Source organism: Gouania willdenowi, chromosome 4 (assembly GCF_900634775.1).
Source record: "Gouania willdenowi chromosome 4, fGouWil2.1, whole genome shotgun sequence".
NCBI lineage: Eukaryota > Metazoa > Chordata > Actinopteri > Blenniiformes > Gobiesocidae > Gouania > Gouania willdenowi.
This window is the reverse complement of record NC_041047.1, coordinates 2,418,730-2,435,740: the sequence shown is the minus strand read 5'-3', so window position 1 is coordinate 2,435,740 and position 17,011 is coordinate 2,418,730. Positions and strand designations below refer to the sequence as shown.

General features: G+C 40.2%; 1 protein-coding gene across 2 annotated transcripts; it reads right to left on the bottom strand.

Annotated features, from left to right (window-relative positions):
- Nucleotides 1–1,148: 1,148 nt before the first annotated feature.
- cyldl (cylindromatosis (turban tumor syndrome), like) lies at nt 1,149–16,328 on the bottom strand. 2 transcript variants are annotated; one of them, XM_028443652.1, is made up of 15 exons: nt 16,059–16,328; nt 14,133–14,572; nt 11,652–11,924; nt 8,803–8,881; nt 8,549–8,721; nt 7,733–7,898; nt 6,932–7,064; nt 6,534–6,644; nt 5,866–5,957; nt 5,689–5,752; nt 5,492–5,621; nt 2,754–2,862; nt 2,567–2,685; nt 1,968–2,193; nt 1,149–1,896 (listed from the first exon to the last, which is right to left on the bottom strand). In XM_028443652.1, exons 2-15 carry the CDS (start codon nt 14,550–14,552, stop codon nt 1,712–1,714), a joined length of 2,280 nt encoding a protein of 759 aa, XP_028299453.1. In that variant the 5' UTR covers nt 14,553–14,572; nt 16,059–16,328; the 3' UTR covers nt 1,149–1,711. The 2 variants fall into 2 exon arrangements, with proteins under 2 accessions (XP_028299453.1, XP_028299454.1); XM_028443653.1 differs by lacking the exon at nt 16,059–16,328 and having other exon boundaries at nt 14,011–14,142.
- Nucleotides 16,329–17,011: the final 683 nt, after the last annotated feature.

The window sequence follows — 17,011 nt, the reverse complement described above, 5'->3', positions numbered from 1 at the left end:
CCTCTAGGATAAATACTTTCAGCTAAACACATTTATTTACATTATTATTTAAAAGTATTGTAAATGGAACGTTCCCATCCTCAGAGTGAGCACTGGTGCCCTCTAGTGGCTGTCTGTGACATTACAGTGTTTATTTTGCTCTGGCTTATTTATTTTACACAGGAGTGTGTGTTTGCCACAAATCATGATTAATATGCACAACTCTGAAAAATATCTGTTATTGAGCTTTAAATGATCTGTTTCACACTGAGAACACAAGGAGGAGCAGAGGTGACGTTTCTACCAAAATGCCTCAATCCACTTCTTCCCTTTATGAAAAAACAGCTGCAGCATCTGATCACCTGAGGTTAACACATTAATAATCATACACTACACAACACACTGCAACTAGTCATCAAAAACCTCTAAAACACACAAACACACACACACACACACACACACACACACACACACACACACACACACAGTTGAAATCGTGTCAGGAACTAATTTTAATATAAAACAGAGATGGACCATTTTTAATTTAATTATATATTTTTTTATTGTTTATTATTAATTATTTAATTCCTGTGTTTTTAGGAACGTTTAAACGTTTTTACCAGCTGGTGTTATGGTTCAATTCGTGATCATGCTATCTTGTGACTGACATCTGCTGTCACCTGTCACCAGTTAGAATGATCACCAGTTGACCTGGTGCACCAGGGGTGTACATACAACCCAGTTTGACCTGAAGTGGGCCGGACCAAAATCTTTTTATGAAGGAAAAAGCAAATTCAAACAATGTTAAACAATTGGTCAAAATTCCTTGACTTTGCAACTAATTTTCTGGAAATTGTCAATGTAATTTGCCAGAATTTTGTGGGATATTTTCTGATAATTTTCCAGGTTTTTAGGAATAATTGAGATTTAATATTACTGTGACCTCCATCATATTTTATTTACAACTTATATAATTTACAAAAAGTCCTGTTTTTGCTGTATTTTTTACTTTAAACTAAATCTACCTGATGTGGGCCGGACCAGATGCTCTAGCGGGCCGAACTTGGCCCGCGGGCCGTGAGTTTGACATGTGGTACACCAACAAATAAACATAACATGCCCTTGTTTGGTCCCAGGCTGGTGTTACGGTTGGACTGGTGATCATGTTATCCTGTGGCTGATTTGTAGCTCTGAGGGGCGGGATTTGTCACCAGTTATAACGATCACAGTTATAACGATCACCAGTTATAACGATCACCGATTATAACGATCACCGATTATAACGATCACCAGTTATAACGATCACCGATTATAACGATCACCAGTTATAACGATCACCAGTTATAACGATCACCAGTTATAACGATCACCAGTTATAACGATCACCGATTATAACGATCACCAGTTATAACGATCACCAGTTATAACGATCACCAGTTATAACGATCACCGATTATAACGATCACCAGTTATAAAGATCACCAGTTATAACGATCACCGATTATAACGATCACCGATTATAACGATCAGCAGTTATAACGATCACCAGTTATAACGATCACCAGTTATAACGATCACCGGTTACAACGATCACCGGTTATAATGATCACCAGTTAAAGTGATACACCACCACGTGAAGTCGTGGGGGGGCGGGGGCGTGTCAGTGTGTATCAGCTGATCTTCTTGGTGGTGTGGCGTGCGTAAAGCGGGTCCTTAGAGGCGTGGTCAGACGTCAGCGGTACAGACTCATGCTGGTGCTCTGGTACAGGTACATGTAGGCGTCACAGAAGAGACGCTTGGCCACGCCCACCATGTCGCGGGGCACCTGTTTGGACAGCTCAGAGGGCGACATCTCCAGGTACCGCCCCACCTCAGGACACGCCCTCACCTCAGGGATGTTGAAGCCGTCGCTCTCTCCTAAACACACACAGTAGAGTGTTGGTGGACACGCCCACTGTTAGAGGCCACGCCCACACTGAATAGCTCACCCTCTCTGTCGGCCATGCTGTCGAAGAAGATCCAGTCTGTGCTGCTGGGCCCGTGTTTGACGAAGGACACGTAGTGACTGGTCTCTATGCAGAGGACGGCAAACAGCTCCAGAGTGTCTCTGATCACAGGGGGAGGGGCTCCACCAGTGGGAGGGGCTCCAGTGTAATCATTGGGAATGTTGAGAGGAGACACTCGATGTGACTGACGCTGAGGGTGAGAATGGACCTGCAGAGAAGGATCGTTACCGCACTTTGTCGAATTTAATGAAGCAAAACAGATACACAAAATGACTCCAAAAACACACAAAATGTCTCCAAAAACACAAAAAACTATAAATAAAACACACAAAATGATTCTAAAAACACAAAAAAAAATATTAAAACATACTAAATGACTCCAAAAACACAAAAAACAATACAAAAACACTAAAAACTACAACTGAAATAAAAGAAATGATTCCAAAACACAAGAAACAAATACAAAAACAAACAAAATGTCTCAAAAAATACACAAAACAAAAAAGACCACACACAAAATGACGCCAAAACAACAAGTGCACACAAAACAATGTGCGTGTGTGTGTGTGTGCGTTACACACCTGAGATAAACAGGTCTTACAGAACACTTTGATCCCTGTGGAGCTGAAGACTGGATCATTGAAGCAGTCGTTGCATTCACTCCATGCCTGGTTCCCACACAGGATGCACTGCTGAGGACCTGAAACACACACACACTGTGACTGCGTGTTCTGCCCTGCTCACCGTCTCACAGGCGTGTGTGTGTACCTTCAGACAGCAGTGACGTGATGTCCAGCTGCAGCGACGGAAAGATTTTGTCAAACATCTTAAAGTTTTTCCCAAAGCGCGGCATCTGGAGGATGAGGCAGGAAGGAACCTGTAGGGGAGAGAACACACACACACACACACACACACACACACACACACACACACACACACACACGCACACGCACACGCACACGCACACACACAAAAAACTTAATGATTATCCAGTGGTTTCCTCTGTATTTTCATTATTTTTAAAATCAAATATACTCAAAAAAACACACTAAACAACTACAAAATACAGCATAATAACATAAAAATGGACAAAAACGACTCCAAAACCAAACAAAACAACAACAGAAATACACACAAATTGCAAAAATACACTAATTGACTGAATGTGCGTGTGTGTGACCTCGGCCAGTTTCAGCCCTGCAGAGTGAAGTGAGTGTGTGGCAGGGGGGGGAGGAATAATGACATCTGGAAAGGTGCGATCAGACAGCATGGCTGTCCTCAGACTCGGTGCTGAGCTCAATCTCACCATCATATTTCAATTGAAAAATAAACACAAAACTTCCTGAATGCGTCCTCGGTCTAAACACTGGCACCTCCTGGGCTACATCATTATGGTCTACCCTGAGTTCTTCACTATATGATGCAGCAACTTCATCCATTGGCCATAGCAAAAGAACCACTCTTCTCAATAACATGCATGAAGGCCACAAAGCCTCACTCACGAATCCATCTTCTGTAGCTCTGAAAAACCAATGGCAAGAGGAAAGAGGTCCAGAGGAGTCTGAGGCAAATTCTGAACCACTGGTGGGAACCCAAGGCACAGGAATTATAATCCTACAAAGACAGACATGACATACACAAATTTTACAATGCAATAAAAACCACTCATGGCCCAAGAACACAAGCTGTGAGCCCCCTTAGGACAACTGATTAGTCCTCACTTATGAAAGATCAAGTCCTCATTGCCCAAAGGTGGGTGGAACATTTTAAGGCACTCTTTAACTGACCTGGAAGAACTCCCAACCCTACCCACCATCCAGAGCCTTGACCTCACCCCTTCCTTCACAGAGGTACAAGCTGCCATCTTGATAATAATAAATCCCAGACACCATCCCTGTGGAGATCCTGAAACATGGGGGCTACCTACAGTATGCACCAGAGCAATCTACCACTCCCTACTGTGGCAGGATGAATGCATCCCTCAGCAGTGGAAGGATGTGAACATTGTCACTATATATAAAAACAATGGTGACAAACCCATCTGTGAAAACAGAAGAGGTATAGACCTCCTCTCTGCTGCTAGCGAAAGTCAGGCTTCACAGACTCATCAACTCCATCACTGAAGACCTGCTGCCAGAATCCAAGATCTCTTCATGGCCTTTGTAGATCTTTCCAAGGCCTTTGATGTGATGCACCAGGACCTCCTTTGGATAGTACCTCTACACTATGGCTGCCTGGTGAAGTTTGTGAGTATCTTGCAGCAGTTCCATAATGGGATGAGGGTTTAGGTGAAGTGAGACCTGACTCACTGGTGTGAGACAGGGGTGTGTTCTTGTACTGGTCGTCTTCAACATCTTTCTTCTTTTGTGTAAAAACACTTCTACACAAGAAAATGAAGGAGGGAAGTGGGGTGACCCTAGATTACAGGCTGTATTGGAACCTCTTCAACATCAGGAGGTTCCAAGCCACAAAAAACTCCAGACTGCTACACCTATTGAAGCTCCAGTATCAGATGATTGTGCCCCACTGTGGGCCTACATCAGAATGGAAATTTCTGTCAATGCATCAAAGACCGAAGTTCTCTACCAGTGATACGCAAAACCACTACAGACACCACCAATCTGCTTTGTAAGTCCATGTCCAGCACTCTGAAGTCCTCCAGAGGACTGGATGCAGCAGCATAGAGACTTCCATCATGCAGCACCAGCTAAGATGACTCGGACACATTATTAGGATGTCAGCAATTCATCTGCCTCGTAAGACCCTATATAGCCATCTACACCAAGGCCTACGCTCCACAGGGGGTCAGAAGAAGAGGCTCAAGAACAACTAAGACCACCACCTTGCCTACCTAGAAGCTGCCACAGCAGACTGCTCCTCTTGGCGTGGACTCTGTCAACAATGAGTGTAATGGTGTGTTTCCATTGGCGGTATTGACTCTACACGGCTTCGCACTCCTCGCTTCTGGGACACACTACTGTTTTTGTGATTGCAGTGTTTTTCTGCCGTTCTCACAAGATCGGCAACAAAAATCAAAGGTGGCAAAATGCTTCCTCACTGTGCGGGAGTTGATGACTAAGATGTCATGATTCTCAGACCCAACCAGTGTCTGCTTGAGTCTACGTCACATTTTCAGAACAGCACTGCTTTTATTGGAACCTCAAAGAAGGAGGTACTAAAAAAAGCAGCACCAGGTACCACGGAGGAGGTACTTTTTCCCAGTGGAAACGCATAAAAAGAGAGTAGAGCTGATACCACCAGTGGAAACGCATCATAACTGGCAGAGGAGGAGGAGGACAAAGCATTGGCTGGAAAGATGCCAGAGAAGAAAGATGGACTTAAGACTGTAATAAAGTAATGAAGACTGTAACTGGCAACCAACGGCCTTTTTCACTTGCCCTGTCTGTGGCAGACGGTGTGCATCTCACATTGTGTGTGTGTGTGTGTGTGTGTGTGTGTGTGTGTGTGTGTGTGTGTGTGTGTGTGAGTGAGAGTGTGTGTGTGACCTCGGCTAGCTTCAGTCCTGCAGAGTGAAACGAGTGCTCCAACAGCTGCTGAACGCTGGGTAGAACCAGGTTGTGCTGGTCCAGGAAGATCTGGTAGCAGTAGCTCTCCTGGGTTTTCCCACCAGCCGAACTACAGCGAGACAAACACCATTAGCATCAGCATTAGCATTAGCATGTGCGGCTTCGACAGGTCGTACAGCTTCAGCAGAGGCTCCAGATTCAGGATTTGGTGCATGATGACGATCAGGAACTCCTCCGGATCTGTGGGACACACACACACACACACACACACACACAAAAACACACAAACACGCACACGTCAGCGGGAGGAAAAGTGGGAGGAGCTAGCAGGACAATGAAGGGCTAAATTTGACCTTTCTCGTCGGTGGTGAAGGAGTGACTGTAGCCGTGTTTCTGCAGTTGCTGACGGAGCTTCATCACGTGACGTCCCTCCACAAAGCCTTTTCTGCAGACAGTGGGAGACATGTGACCCTAGGCTCAGCCTGTGATTGGCTACTGACACTGAGGCAACAGCACTTACTTTTCTCAGAATCTACTCCTAACCAAAGCAGTGACAAAGTGTTTCATGGAACAACGTTAACTTCTCTTAGGCTTTTTTCATGATATTGTCCAACACTTTATTTGTAAATACGACGTTAAATCGACGTCCTTCTTTGTTTACAGAAAATGGTCAAAAATCACAGAACAAACCCTCACCTATCAGTCCGAACATGTTTGAACAGAATACCACGTTTTCACAGACTTGCCTGAATTTTTAAATGTATATTTTTATGTTATTTTGTGTATTTTTTTCGTTGTTGTTTTGTATGTTATTGATGTTGTTTTGTGTGTTTTTGTTGTTTTGTATGTCTAGCGTCATTATGTGTGCTTTTTTGTCATTTTTTTAAGTTTTAGACTCATTCTGCGTGTGTATGTTGTGTGTTTAGAGCCGTTTTGATTTTATTTTCTGTGTTTTTGTTGTATTTTTTTTGTATTTTGAGGTTATTTTCTGTTTGTATAATACACACACACACACACGCACCTGCGGAGCGGTTTGACGATGTCTATCAGCAGGGTTTTCTGGATGTGTTTGTCTCGAGCATGAGTTGATTTGTAGAGCATGGAGTCCAACACAGACGAGCAGGAGAACAACCTGAGAGTAGAAACCAACCAATCACAAAGCTCCTGAGATATTGGAAGCTGAAAATGCAAGAAAAAAAAAGGACGCACGAAAATCGACACATCCCCCCTCAATAAATAGTCCATATCTCAAAAAGTCTTAATCCGATCAAATTAAAAATGTACAGTGTGACTATTGAATAATATAATCATTTTTTTAGACTGAAGTGCGTGGGATGTCCTGGAAATGTGTTGAAATGACATGGAATGACCTTTCTGTAATCAAAGGGTTTAAATGTGAGTGTAATTGGTCATCCTGACCCAAAGAGGGCAGCGTCCATGTAGCAGGAGTTGACGTGTCCCTGGATTCCCTTCATCTGTCCGATCAGGATCTCACTGACATCCTCTGAGGTCACGGGAAGGACGGATTCCATCCTGAACTCAACGTCGCTCTCTGGAGGAAACGCATATAATCACACAATAGTTGTCAACAAAATGATTGTTAATGAGTGTGAGAAAAAAAATCGATTTGCAGCTATTGCAATATTTCACCATGTGATTATCGTATCAATACAAAAAAATTCCAAATTGGTTTTTTTAATCATGTTTTTTAATGAAAAAAATAATAGCACGTAAACTCCCGGTAACTAGGTGTCAGTGAACGCACCATCAGACCTTGTTAAACTACCTCAATCCTCAATGCATTTTAGCTAAAAGTCGACTTTATTTTTCTAAAACATACTGGACACTAATATAGATGTATGTGGTTCAGAAGAATTTAAAAACTTTGCCGTAGAAGCAAAAGTTAAACTTTTTTGAAAAATGCAATTTGACAGTTTGATAAACATACCACTTATTTTTGATACCTATTGAATTATAATTAGTTACCATTTACTTGTTTAAAAAAAAAATATATATATATATATATATATATGCAAAATTTGTAATTATTGATATCGCAATATATCATATTGTTTAGTGTCTGGATATAGCCTGAAATGACATGCAAATCGGGAATTGTATCATATTGTCAGATTCATGGCAATGCACACCCCAAATCGTCATTGTATGATTTCATGGTTAAAATGTTGATGCTTAAATGAAATAAAATCGTGCACTTGCCTTCGTCCTCGGGTTCAGGCATCGTCACTCTCTGATTGGCTGACACGCTCTGAAAGCGCGAGTCTGGGCGGCAGGAGGTCAGTCTGACGAACATGGCTCTCATTGGAGGACATTGGAAATATCGCTTTTTCTTAAAGGTTCCATCACTCAGCCCACTGTCGTCCTCCTACAAAATGAAAAATAAATGATAGAAAGGTAGCCGTATTGTTGGGTACATGTGGTCCCTGTTATTGAGCGTCTTAGCGCAGGAGGTACCAGGGTGACACTAAAACCCGGAAACATTAAAGTTGAGTAGATTCTGCCCCGTACTACATGCACAGTCTGTAATATCACCAAGTTTATCATTAATCCAGTTGTTAGAGCTACTATCTTTACCAGGGAACAAATATTTATTCCTGGTGATTGTTTTCCTGAGTTTAATAGGGTTTTATTTACCGGCGATTAGTTCCTACTGTTCGAAAACGCATGGAAACAAGTTGTATTTTTATGATTTATTTATTATTATTTAAAAGGTTACCTCATTCAGATGTAGTCTGCATATATGTTCATAACAGGAACTATGCACAATAATAAAATAATATTTATAAACTTGTAAATATGCTACAGGAACTAATTGCTGGTAAATAAAGCCCAATAAATCTGTGTAAAACAATAATTAGGAATAAATACTATCTCCCTGGTAAAGACAGTAGCTCTAACAACAGGTACAATGATAAACTTGGTGATATTACAACCTGTGAATACAGTACGGGGCAGAATTTACTCTGTCAGTAAATGTTTCCAGATGTTTCCAGGTTTTAGTATCTCCCCATTTACCAGCTCCAGTCCAGCCATCCACTCGCTCCGAGGAGGCACTTTTCCAATCCAGCGGATGATCCCGTACACGTTTCCTTTAGCGACCTTCAGCTCCACCATGGAGTTCACTCCCAGACCGTAGAGGTTCTCTGGAATCTGCTCCGGAGGAACGTCCACCTCCATGTTCTCCGGCTCTGCAGCGAAGAAGAAACCCATCTCAGATTCACATTCAACATCTGAAGCTTCTTCACGTTCCACCTCAGGACGCTTCCCACCTTTCGGCACTTCTCCTTTAAAGACAGATTCCAAAGGGATTATGGCCTCCCCACCTCTCCTTCCTCTTTCATCTGTGTCCTGGAAACACATCATAACAATCCATCGGCCAATCCAATCCATCAATTTGTTGTCAGAAGTGGGACGGCTAGAGGGAACATTGGTCGACACGGGGACTCAATGGTTTGCAACGTGGGTTACTCACCTCAACTCATCCCTAAGTCGTGAGCTTTTAAGAGGAGGGGGCCAAGGCCCAGCTGATACCCGACGCAGACTTCACGACCATCCAAACAAACTCAAAAACACACTTTGTCTGGTGAGATAAAAAATTCCTCCTCAATTTCTTTCTTTCTGTGGGTTTTCCTTCCTTATTTGAGAGTGTCCACAGTAGCTGCCTTTCCTGTGTATCGGATTACTGCTTTGTTTTCGTACTTTTAGCCTCAAAATAAATGTTGTTACTGTGTGGGGCCATTTTTTCTTTTTGCTTCCTGAGGGTAAGGGTTAGCATCTGTACCATCTTCACGCCAGAGTTCTGTATTAAACTGCACAAAAGATCTTTTGGTCCATCACTCACCTCAGCTCATGTGGCGAATAAGTGAGATCGGTCGAGCACAATGTGGTTTTCGTCCTGAACTCCAGAGCCTTGCTGGACTACTGCAGATTAGGGATGTAACGATTCGCTCAACTCCTGATACGATACGATTCTCTCACGATTTATTTTACAAAATGGGACTGTAGTCAAATGATGACTGAAAAATATTCCTTTATTTTTAGAATTTTAGAAAATACTGTCTTATTTTCCTTTTATTTTTCATTGCCAAAAGACTTCCTTGATAAACTATTCAAATGCAATTTAAATAAAAATAAATCTTGAATGAAATAAATAAAGGAATAATACAAATGAAGAAGAAGCCTATTAATTTAAATTCTGGTTCTATAGTAAACAATGCAAAACTGCATAATAGTTCTTTTTCTTTTTAAAAGTGCAACTGAAAATATATTTTGTGCCTTTACAATTGGACTTTAAAAAAACAAAAAACAAAAAAAACGTCATTGCACTGATTTACGGCAGATATTTATTTGGACCAGCAGAGGGCAGTGGTAACCCAGTGGTCGGTTGGCATGCAGAAATTCTTGCAGTCAAGAAGAGATGCTATGCTAGCAGACAGAGCTAATAGAAAAAAGTGACTTTTACAGATATTCACGTAATATTACAGATATTCTTTCGGTGCTAAAGGGGTAAGGAATCATTTATGAACATTTTTAAGAGTAGAAGGCGGCCAGAAAGAAAGTAGTAGCAGATTCCGCCCGCCGTGTACACTGTTGGACAAGAGAAGGGATAAATATATAGCACCCTCTGCTGTTTAAAAAAAGTAGAATTTGACTGCTACACATGTAGATACGTATGGGAAAAATACAATTAAAATGTTTAAAATGTTTCCAGAATATGTAAGCAGGGGTTCAGTCGGTGTCATAGAGATATTTCCTCTAAATACGCAAACCGGCAAATCACCCTCAAGTTTTGCAATAATTTTTTTGAAAGCCGTGTGATTACTGACCTAGCGCGAGGATTTGAATGAGATTATCAGCATACATATCCATTGCTACACCAGATTTCCAGGGAAAAGTAACAAGCAAAAGATTTGTTTCTCTGTTTCAGGACATTAATTCCACATTTCCTGTCCGTTTTCAATGATCACAGTAATTCCCTAGAGAAGGCTTATGGCTAGGGATGCACCGAAATGAAAATTTGTGGCCGAAGCCCAATAAAATACAAACGCTTGGCCAAATACCGAATACTACCAAATATCAAATGCGGTTGTTGTTTTTCACTATTTTTTTTAATAGTGCATAAATAGCCGAGAATAAATTTTTAGACATGTTTTTTAAAGAAAGTAAATGTTTACTAAATATTCTGACATTTTTTAAATATTCCAGCCTTTGCTTTTCAAAAAAGCAACAAAGTTTTTCATTTATATTAGCCCTACAAATAAAACAAACATGCATTCCAAAAAAAAACTAAAGTGCATTAAAGGGGAGGTATGATGAAGGCCAAAGTTGAAAAAGTTCTGTTTATTCCCTCCCTTGTTATTTCACATCTTGTAAAAACAAAGTCAGCTCCAAACGTGCGAGTTGGATTTTGCCCACGTTGGCAGGTGGCGTCACCTAACACACCTCCTAGAATGTAAGCTCCTCCCTCTCCAGCTATCTAACAGCTAAAACAACACTGCTGTTTAATATAGAATTTATATTATACTTTATTGCCATATATGGAAATACAAACTGCACTACTTTTTCAGCTACCGATCATGGGAGTCACTGCTTGGAGCCATGGACCCATTGTTTACACACATCAGCTGTTAGCACTCCATGCTAATGCTACACTAGTCTATGCAGTGACAGCCGGTGTAGCGTAAGGAGGAAACGATGAGGATGTTTACGGATTCGTGGCTCACAGCGCTAACAACGGACTCAGTTGTGGAATTGGACGATTTTTAACTTTTCCGCGGTGACAGACAAGGAACGACGGAGAGTGGTAAGTGGTAAGGAGAGAGTCTGGCTAAGTTTTTGTGCAGAAAGGAGGAGCTGCTGCTGCTGTGCTCCTGCTGCAACACACACAGACTTAAATCACTGCACATTGTTTGATTGCGTCATTGTGTCACACGCTACTATTCGGTCTTGTTTTTGACTCACTAAAGCGAAGGCGGAATGTTGTTTTTTTTGCAATATTCGGACGAATACATTCGGCGGCCGAATATTCGGTGCATCCATACTTATGGCCCTCCCCCAACCATCCTGTGGGGGTGTGGGGTGGTTGTTAACACCTATTAATCCCTATAACCATGTTTACCGTGGAGATCTGGACCCACACTTGTCCGCCTTCATCCTTCACGTCCAGGACCATTCCGTGCAGGCAGTTGTCGGTGAAGTAGGTGATTCGCTCTCCCAGCTGGGGCCTGTCCGCTTGTCGCTGTGTGGAGGGATCAGACGCAGACGGAGCCTGTGGTCGCGCCGCCGGCTTCACCCTGGTGAACGGGACAAAGACGGCGCAGTTCTTCTTACAGGTGAAGAGTTTTTTGTATTCATAGGAGCCGTCAGTGTTTCCCTTCCCTCGGTCCTCTCCCTGGAAAACAACAGAAACACTTTGACAGGGCAAACAGATGTTTTAGCTTTCTTTTTAGACATTGTTCCAGAGGTTGAGGGAAAAACTTATTTTGGGCAATTAAGGTACATTCCTTTAGAGGACATTCAGACTATAAAGTGGACGTTTTAAAGTACAACAAATTAAAAGTACTTGGTTTTATATTTTCTTGACAACTAACACAGAACTATAGAAAAAAATATTTTTGAGAACGGATAGAGCTGTTGTTAGCAGCAGAAAGGAGCCATGGCTGAGTAGTTAGGTGTGGGAAGGGCAAAATGAGGTTAGAAACTGTGACGAAAGCTGTCTGAAAATATACCTGTTCATTGATTGGATGATGCTCCACTACCTCTGAGTATCAGCACCTGACTTTGGCTTTGTGTCTATTAGCTTAGCCCATTAGCTTAGCCCACAGGTCCCTCTCCTCATAGCATACCACACAATGTGGTGTGAACGTAAAGGTTTAAGTGCGTATCCCGTACCGATATCATGGAGCCAACGTCTTGATAACTCTGACTTAGTGTCGTCATTTGGCTCAGAGACGCTAAACAAATGTTACTGTGAGGTTTTTCTCTTGTTATAGGGCGGGCGATATGGACAAAAATTTATATCACCATTTTTTTTTTTTTTGGAAAATCACAATCTCCTTTTTATCACAATTTTTTTTTTCATTCAGATCATTTAGACTATTTTAAAGTTATTTACCAATAAAACAACCTGAATGGAAAAAAAATGGATACAAGACCATTTAAGTCAAGGTAATTTTCAAACATTTAAAAAAAATTATGGAAGCAATTCATCAAACTGGTTCCAAGTACAATTAACTTCAAACAGAAAGGCTGACATGTTCTTTTACTCACACAGTCTTTTTTACTTTGTTTAACTAAAGTGGTGTAGCATTAGCATCACTTGCTACATAACAAGGCAGTAGATTAGTCGAGTGATTTTTTGAGGTAACACACTCATGTTAATAAAATCCTACTTCAATCAGTCTTTTGAAACCCTCATTTCCCACAGTTTGGACAATCATATCCTTTACATATCCTTTTCCTGGAAGAGTTACACTGAAATCACACCAGATCCTTTACAAGATACAATGTTGCTGCTTTGGTTACATTAGGCCTGGGTGATATGGACCAATATTCATATCTCAATATTTTTCCTCAAAATGGCAATAGGTGATATAAACTCCATTTAACTTTATTTTCTTAAAAATGGTTTTACAAGAAAAACAATAATAGGTCATAGAGTTAAAATGCCACAAACACCCTTTTATTAATCACTAGCAGCACAATATCAACAATTTGTGCCACTTTTGACTTTTGAAATTGAAATGTGTGATTGAATTCTGAAGTGTTGCTAAACCACATTGAGGGCACTGTCCCTTTAAGAAAGTGCGTAAACAGCCCTGTGCTGCACAGATGCTTAGCGCTCTGCTGCTGCTGAATGACAGTTTGTTACAAAATACCTGCAGCGCTTCCAACACTCAGAACTGATGAAGTTTAACAGCGAACAGACGGACATCTGCACAAAGGAAGCAGCACAAACTGTGTGTCCGTGCACTGGGAGGAAGTGTGAGCAGAGCGTACTTTCGCTATGTTTGAGTGCTTAATAATTCTTCTGTGTGTGTCTGTAGTACTAACATGAGCCTGACTAACAAATGGTGTGATTTGGCAAAGAAAAAACCCATTGGATGTGCTGCGTATGAGCACACAGACATATTGTACAGGCAATTCAATTGTGCGCTACAGATGGTTCTACGATCTCCTGATTTAGCAGATCATCATCATGTTTAAATCCTTCACGATTTAATATCGTCAGATCACACACCCTTATGTTATAGCAACCATAGGCTTTACACTCCACCACTGTTCAGAAACTGTACACCAACGGAACACTGTTGCCTAGCAACAGCTAACAGGAATCAATGTCCTGTCCAAAATGGCAGCTCCATAGTTTATGCCCCAAGGTAAAAAATCATTCTAAAAATGTTTTTTTTTAAGGTGCACATATTTTGTTCATTGGGAACACATTAAACACAATTTTTGTTCTCTACATTTCCAGGTACCATTTAAGATGAAGATCAAGCTGTGCAGACGCAGTATTTGTTGATCAATTCGAGCGGTAAAGGACATGTCTTTGCAGTGCTGATGGAGAAATGTACAGTTCAAACTCTTCTCTAGGTCTCACCTCGAGTTCGATTCCAAAGACGGTTTCATGTAAAGGAAAATCCTTTTTCACTGGTCCAATGTAGCGGACGACACCTCGGAGCTCCTTCCCGTCCTGCTCCACAGTCACCAACGCTCCCACAGTGATTCCCAGAGCCACTCTAAGAGCTTCTTTTTCTTTAAACCATTCCAGTCTCTCCTTGTCTTGAGGCAACGCATGCAGAAGTGCAGCTTCTTCAGTACTCAGATGATTCAAGACACTCATTTCCAGTTTCAGAGACGAATTAGAATTCATAAAATAGACTGACACCTTCTGGGGAGGGGAACGTTCTCTGAGGTCGTACACGTTTTTCCGGATGTAACACAAACACCCAGGTTTAATTTGTCTGTGATACTCTGGCTCTGTGGTGACAATGAAGTACAGATAGTCTGAGGATGCCATGTTGGAGGGTAAACAGTAAACTGTAGAGAAACACAAAGAGAGCAAAGGGAGAGCAAGTGAAACTAGATGGATTGGAGGATGCTCTACGTTGGCCCCTCGGAGTCAGTATAACCCCTGTGTGTCAGCATAACCCCACGAGTCAGAATCACTGCCGTGAGTCAGTGCCCGCAAGTCAGCATTAACCCCCATGAGTTAGCATAATTCCAAGGAGTCAGTACCCATATGTCAGCATAAACCCTGTGAGTCAGCATAAACCCTAACCTAACACTAGGCCTCAAGTTTTACAGTGTAAAATATATGCGACATTGTCCCAAAACATGTATGTGATAGTTTATTTTGTGTCAAATAGAGATTTCCATTCATATGGCCTCATATTACGTCAGATTTTGTGCAGTAATTAATATCTCCATTGCTTTGTCCACCCGTTTACTAACAATAATTGTGTGTAAATGTGTGATATTTTCCCAAAACATACAAATGAGCCTATATTCAGAGTTATAATAATCTACAGATTAAAGTTTTATCCAGTTTTTTATAGTTTAATAATCAAAGTAAATTCAAATGTTCGTGATTCAGCCCAGTCTGTGTCTATAACCCCGCCCCTTCATGCTAATTTGCTCCTAAATTACCCACTGATCAAGATTACATTTTTTTGGACAAAGACACACATTTTCATTAGAGTAGTGCCTCCAATTTTCAGTTCATATGTTTTTGTTTTAATTTTTTTTTTTTTTGAGTCATTTTGCCTACTTTGTTGTCCTTTTGTGTGTTTTCATTGTCCTTTAGGTCAGGTGTTTTCAACCTTGGGGTCAGGACCCCATTTGAGGTCGCCAGATACCTTCAAGAAACTAAGAATTTTTTTTTTAACAATTTGAGCCCATTTTTGCTTATTTTTACCCTTTTTCTGCAACTACACCAAAGGTTCCATATTTTAACCTGTTTTCATCACTTTTTCTTTCCATATTTTTGCTTCTTTTAATGTATTTTTCTTCTACATCACATTTCAATTCTTTTTCTGCACATTTTCTTTCACTTTCAAGACATGTTCAGCACTTACAAACCATTTCCACCACTTTTACATAATGTCACATATATTGATCCATTATTGTGACTTTTAACCTCTTTTCACGATATTTCATGATTATTTTTTGCCAATTTAACCACATTATTTACCAGTAACTGTTCCAAATTTGACCCTTTTTTTTAATTATTATTTCTGATTAAAACAAGTATTTATATATTCAAGATGACTATATACAGTGGAGTAAATAATGCTATAAACTTTCTGGATAACAGTGGATATTATTCAGATGAATAATTAAATGAGATTATCACAGATTCATAGAATATTTCTGTATTTTGGGAGTTATTTTGAGTGTTTGTTTAGGGGGGCGCCTGTGGCCCCCGGGCCCCCGTCTGTGTACATAATGACCCCCAATGAAAGCAAACATTAAAACCAGCTCTGACCGCCAATAATTCAAAATGTAAACTTTAAAGCAGACTTACTTTGTTAAAGCGACTTCCTTTGACTCAGATTTGGACTTTGTGTAGTTTTACTTCCTTCTTTTAATCTTTGACTTTCACTTTCACTTCATTCCAACTCGTTGTTTGTGTTTTTTCTGCCTGTTTGAGTGAAAATGACTGATTAATAATTCACCTTTAACACCAGCGTCAGCTTTTCCTGATTTTCTTCTGTCAATAACTTTACTAACGATTTCAATGAATTATGTAAACAGACGATTTTCAACCCGTCAACCTGTCTGTACTGACTCACAGTAATCCCTCAGTGTTGTCTGACAGGCGTCACTACTAGAATTTCAGTTCTACATGGAGGATGATTACAGAAGACCAACCTGGCAAAAAATTACAATTAAATTAATAAATATGTCTGAAAATGGAAAATTAAATACAAATAAATAAAATCAGGGGGGAAAAATACAAAAATTTAAATATAAATGCATCATTAAATAAATAAATAATTGCAACAAAAAAGTTAAAATATTCTTCAAAAATTAAATATTGTTTTTATTTTTAATTTTGGCAGGTTTGGTCCTCCATAGATTATCACTTTATAAATGTTTATTGTGAAATTATGGAGCATTTATCATATATTAGAGTGGGAAAGATTGAAAAGTATTTGCAATATTAGATAACAAATATAGTATATTTCCAAGCACATATTTCTAAGGCCTTCAAAATAAAAGCACAAAAGAACAGTTTTATTGATTTTTCTTTTTTAAAACATAGAAAATATCTGTTTTAATGCAAATCTATTACACAAAAAGTACTCAACGTGTACTTAAATGTACCACCTTTAACTTTAATACCAATACGTGAAAATATGGAGCAGTTTGAAAATTAGATAATACAGAATATTACAGCAAGGAAGCAGATAATAAGGCTAGTTACACTGTTATAACTGTTGATAAGTATTTAACTGAAATAATGAAAAGTGTGGG

What these genes read in the sequence shown, in the direction of transcription:
- cyldl (XM_028443652.1), bottom strand. Translation starts at nt 14,552, where the DNA reads ATGGCATCCTCAGACTATCTGTACTTCATTGTCACCACAGAGCCAGAG. An exon ending in ATGGACGCTGCCCTCTTTGG is followed by an intron (nt 6,645 to 6,931) that starts GTCAGGATGACC and finishes TTCTACTCTCAG; the next exon opens with GTTGTTCTCCTGCTCGTCTG. An exon ending in CAGGACTGAAGCTAGCCGAG is followed by an intron (nt 2,863 to 5,491) that starts GTCACACACACA and finishes TCTCCCCTACAG; the next exon opens with GTTCCTTCCTGCCTCATCCT.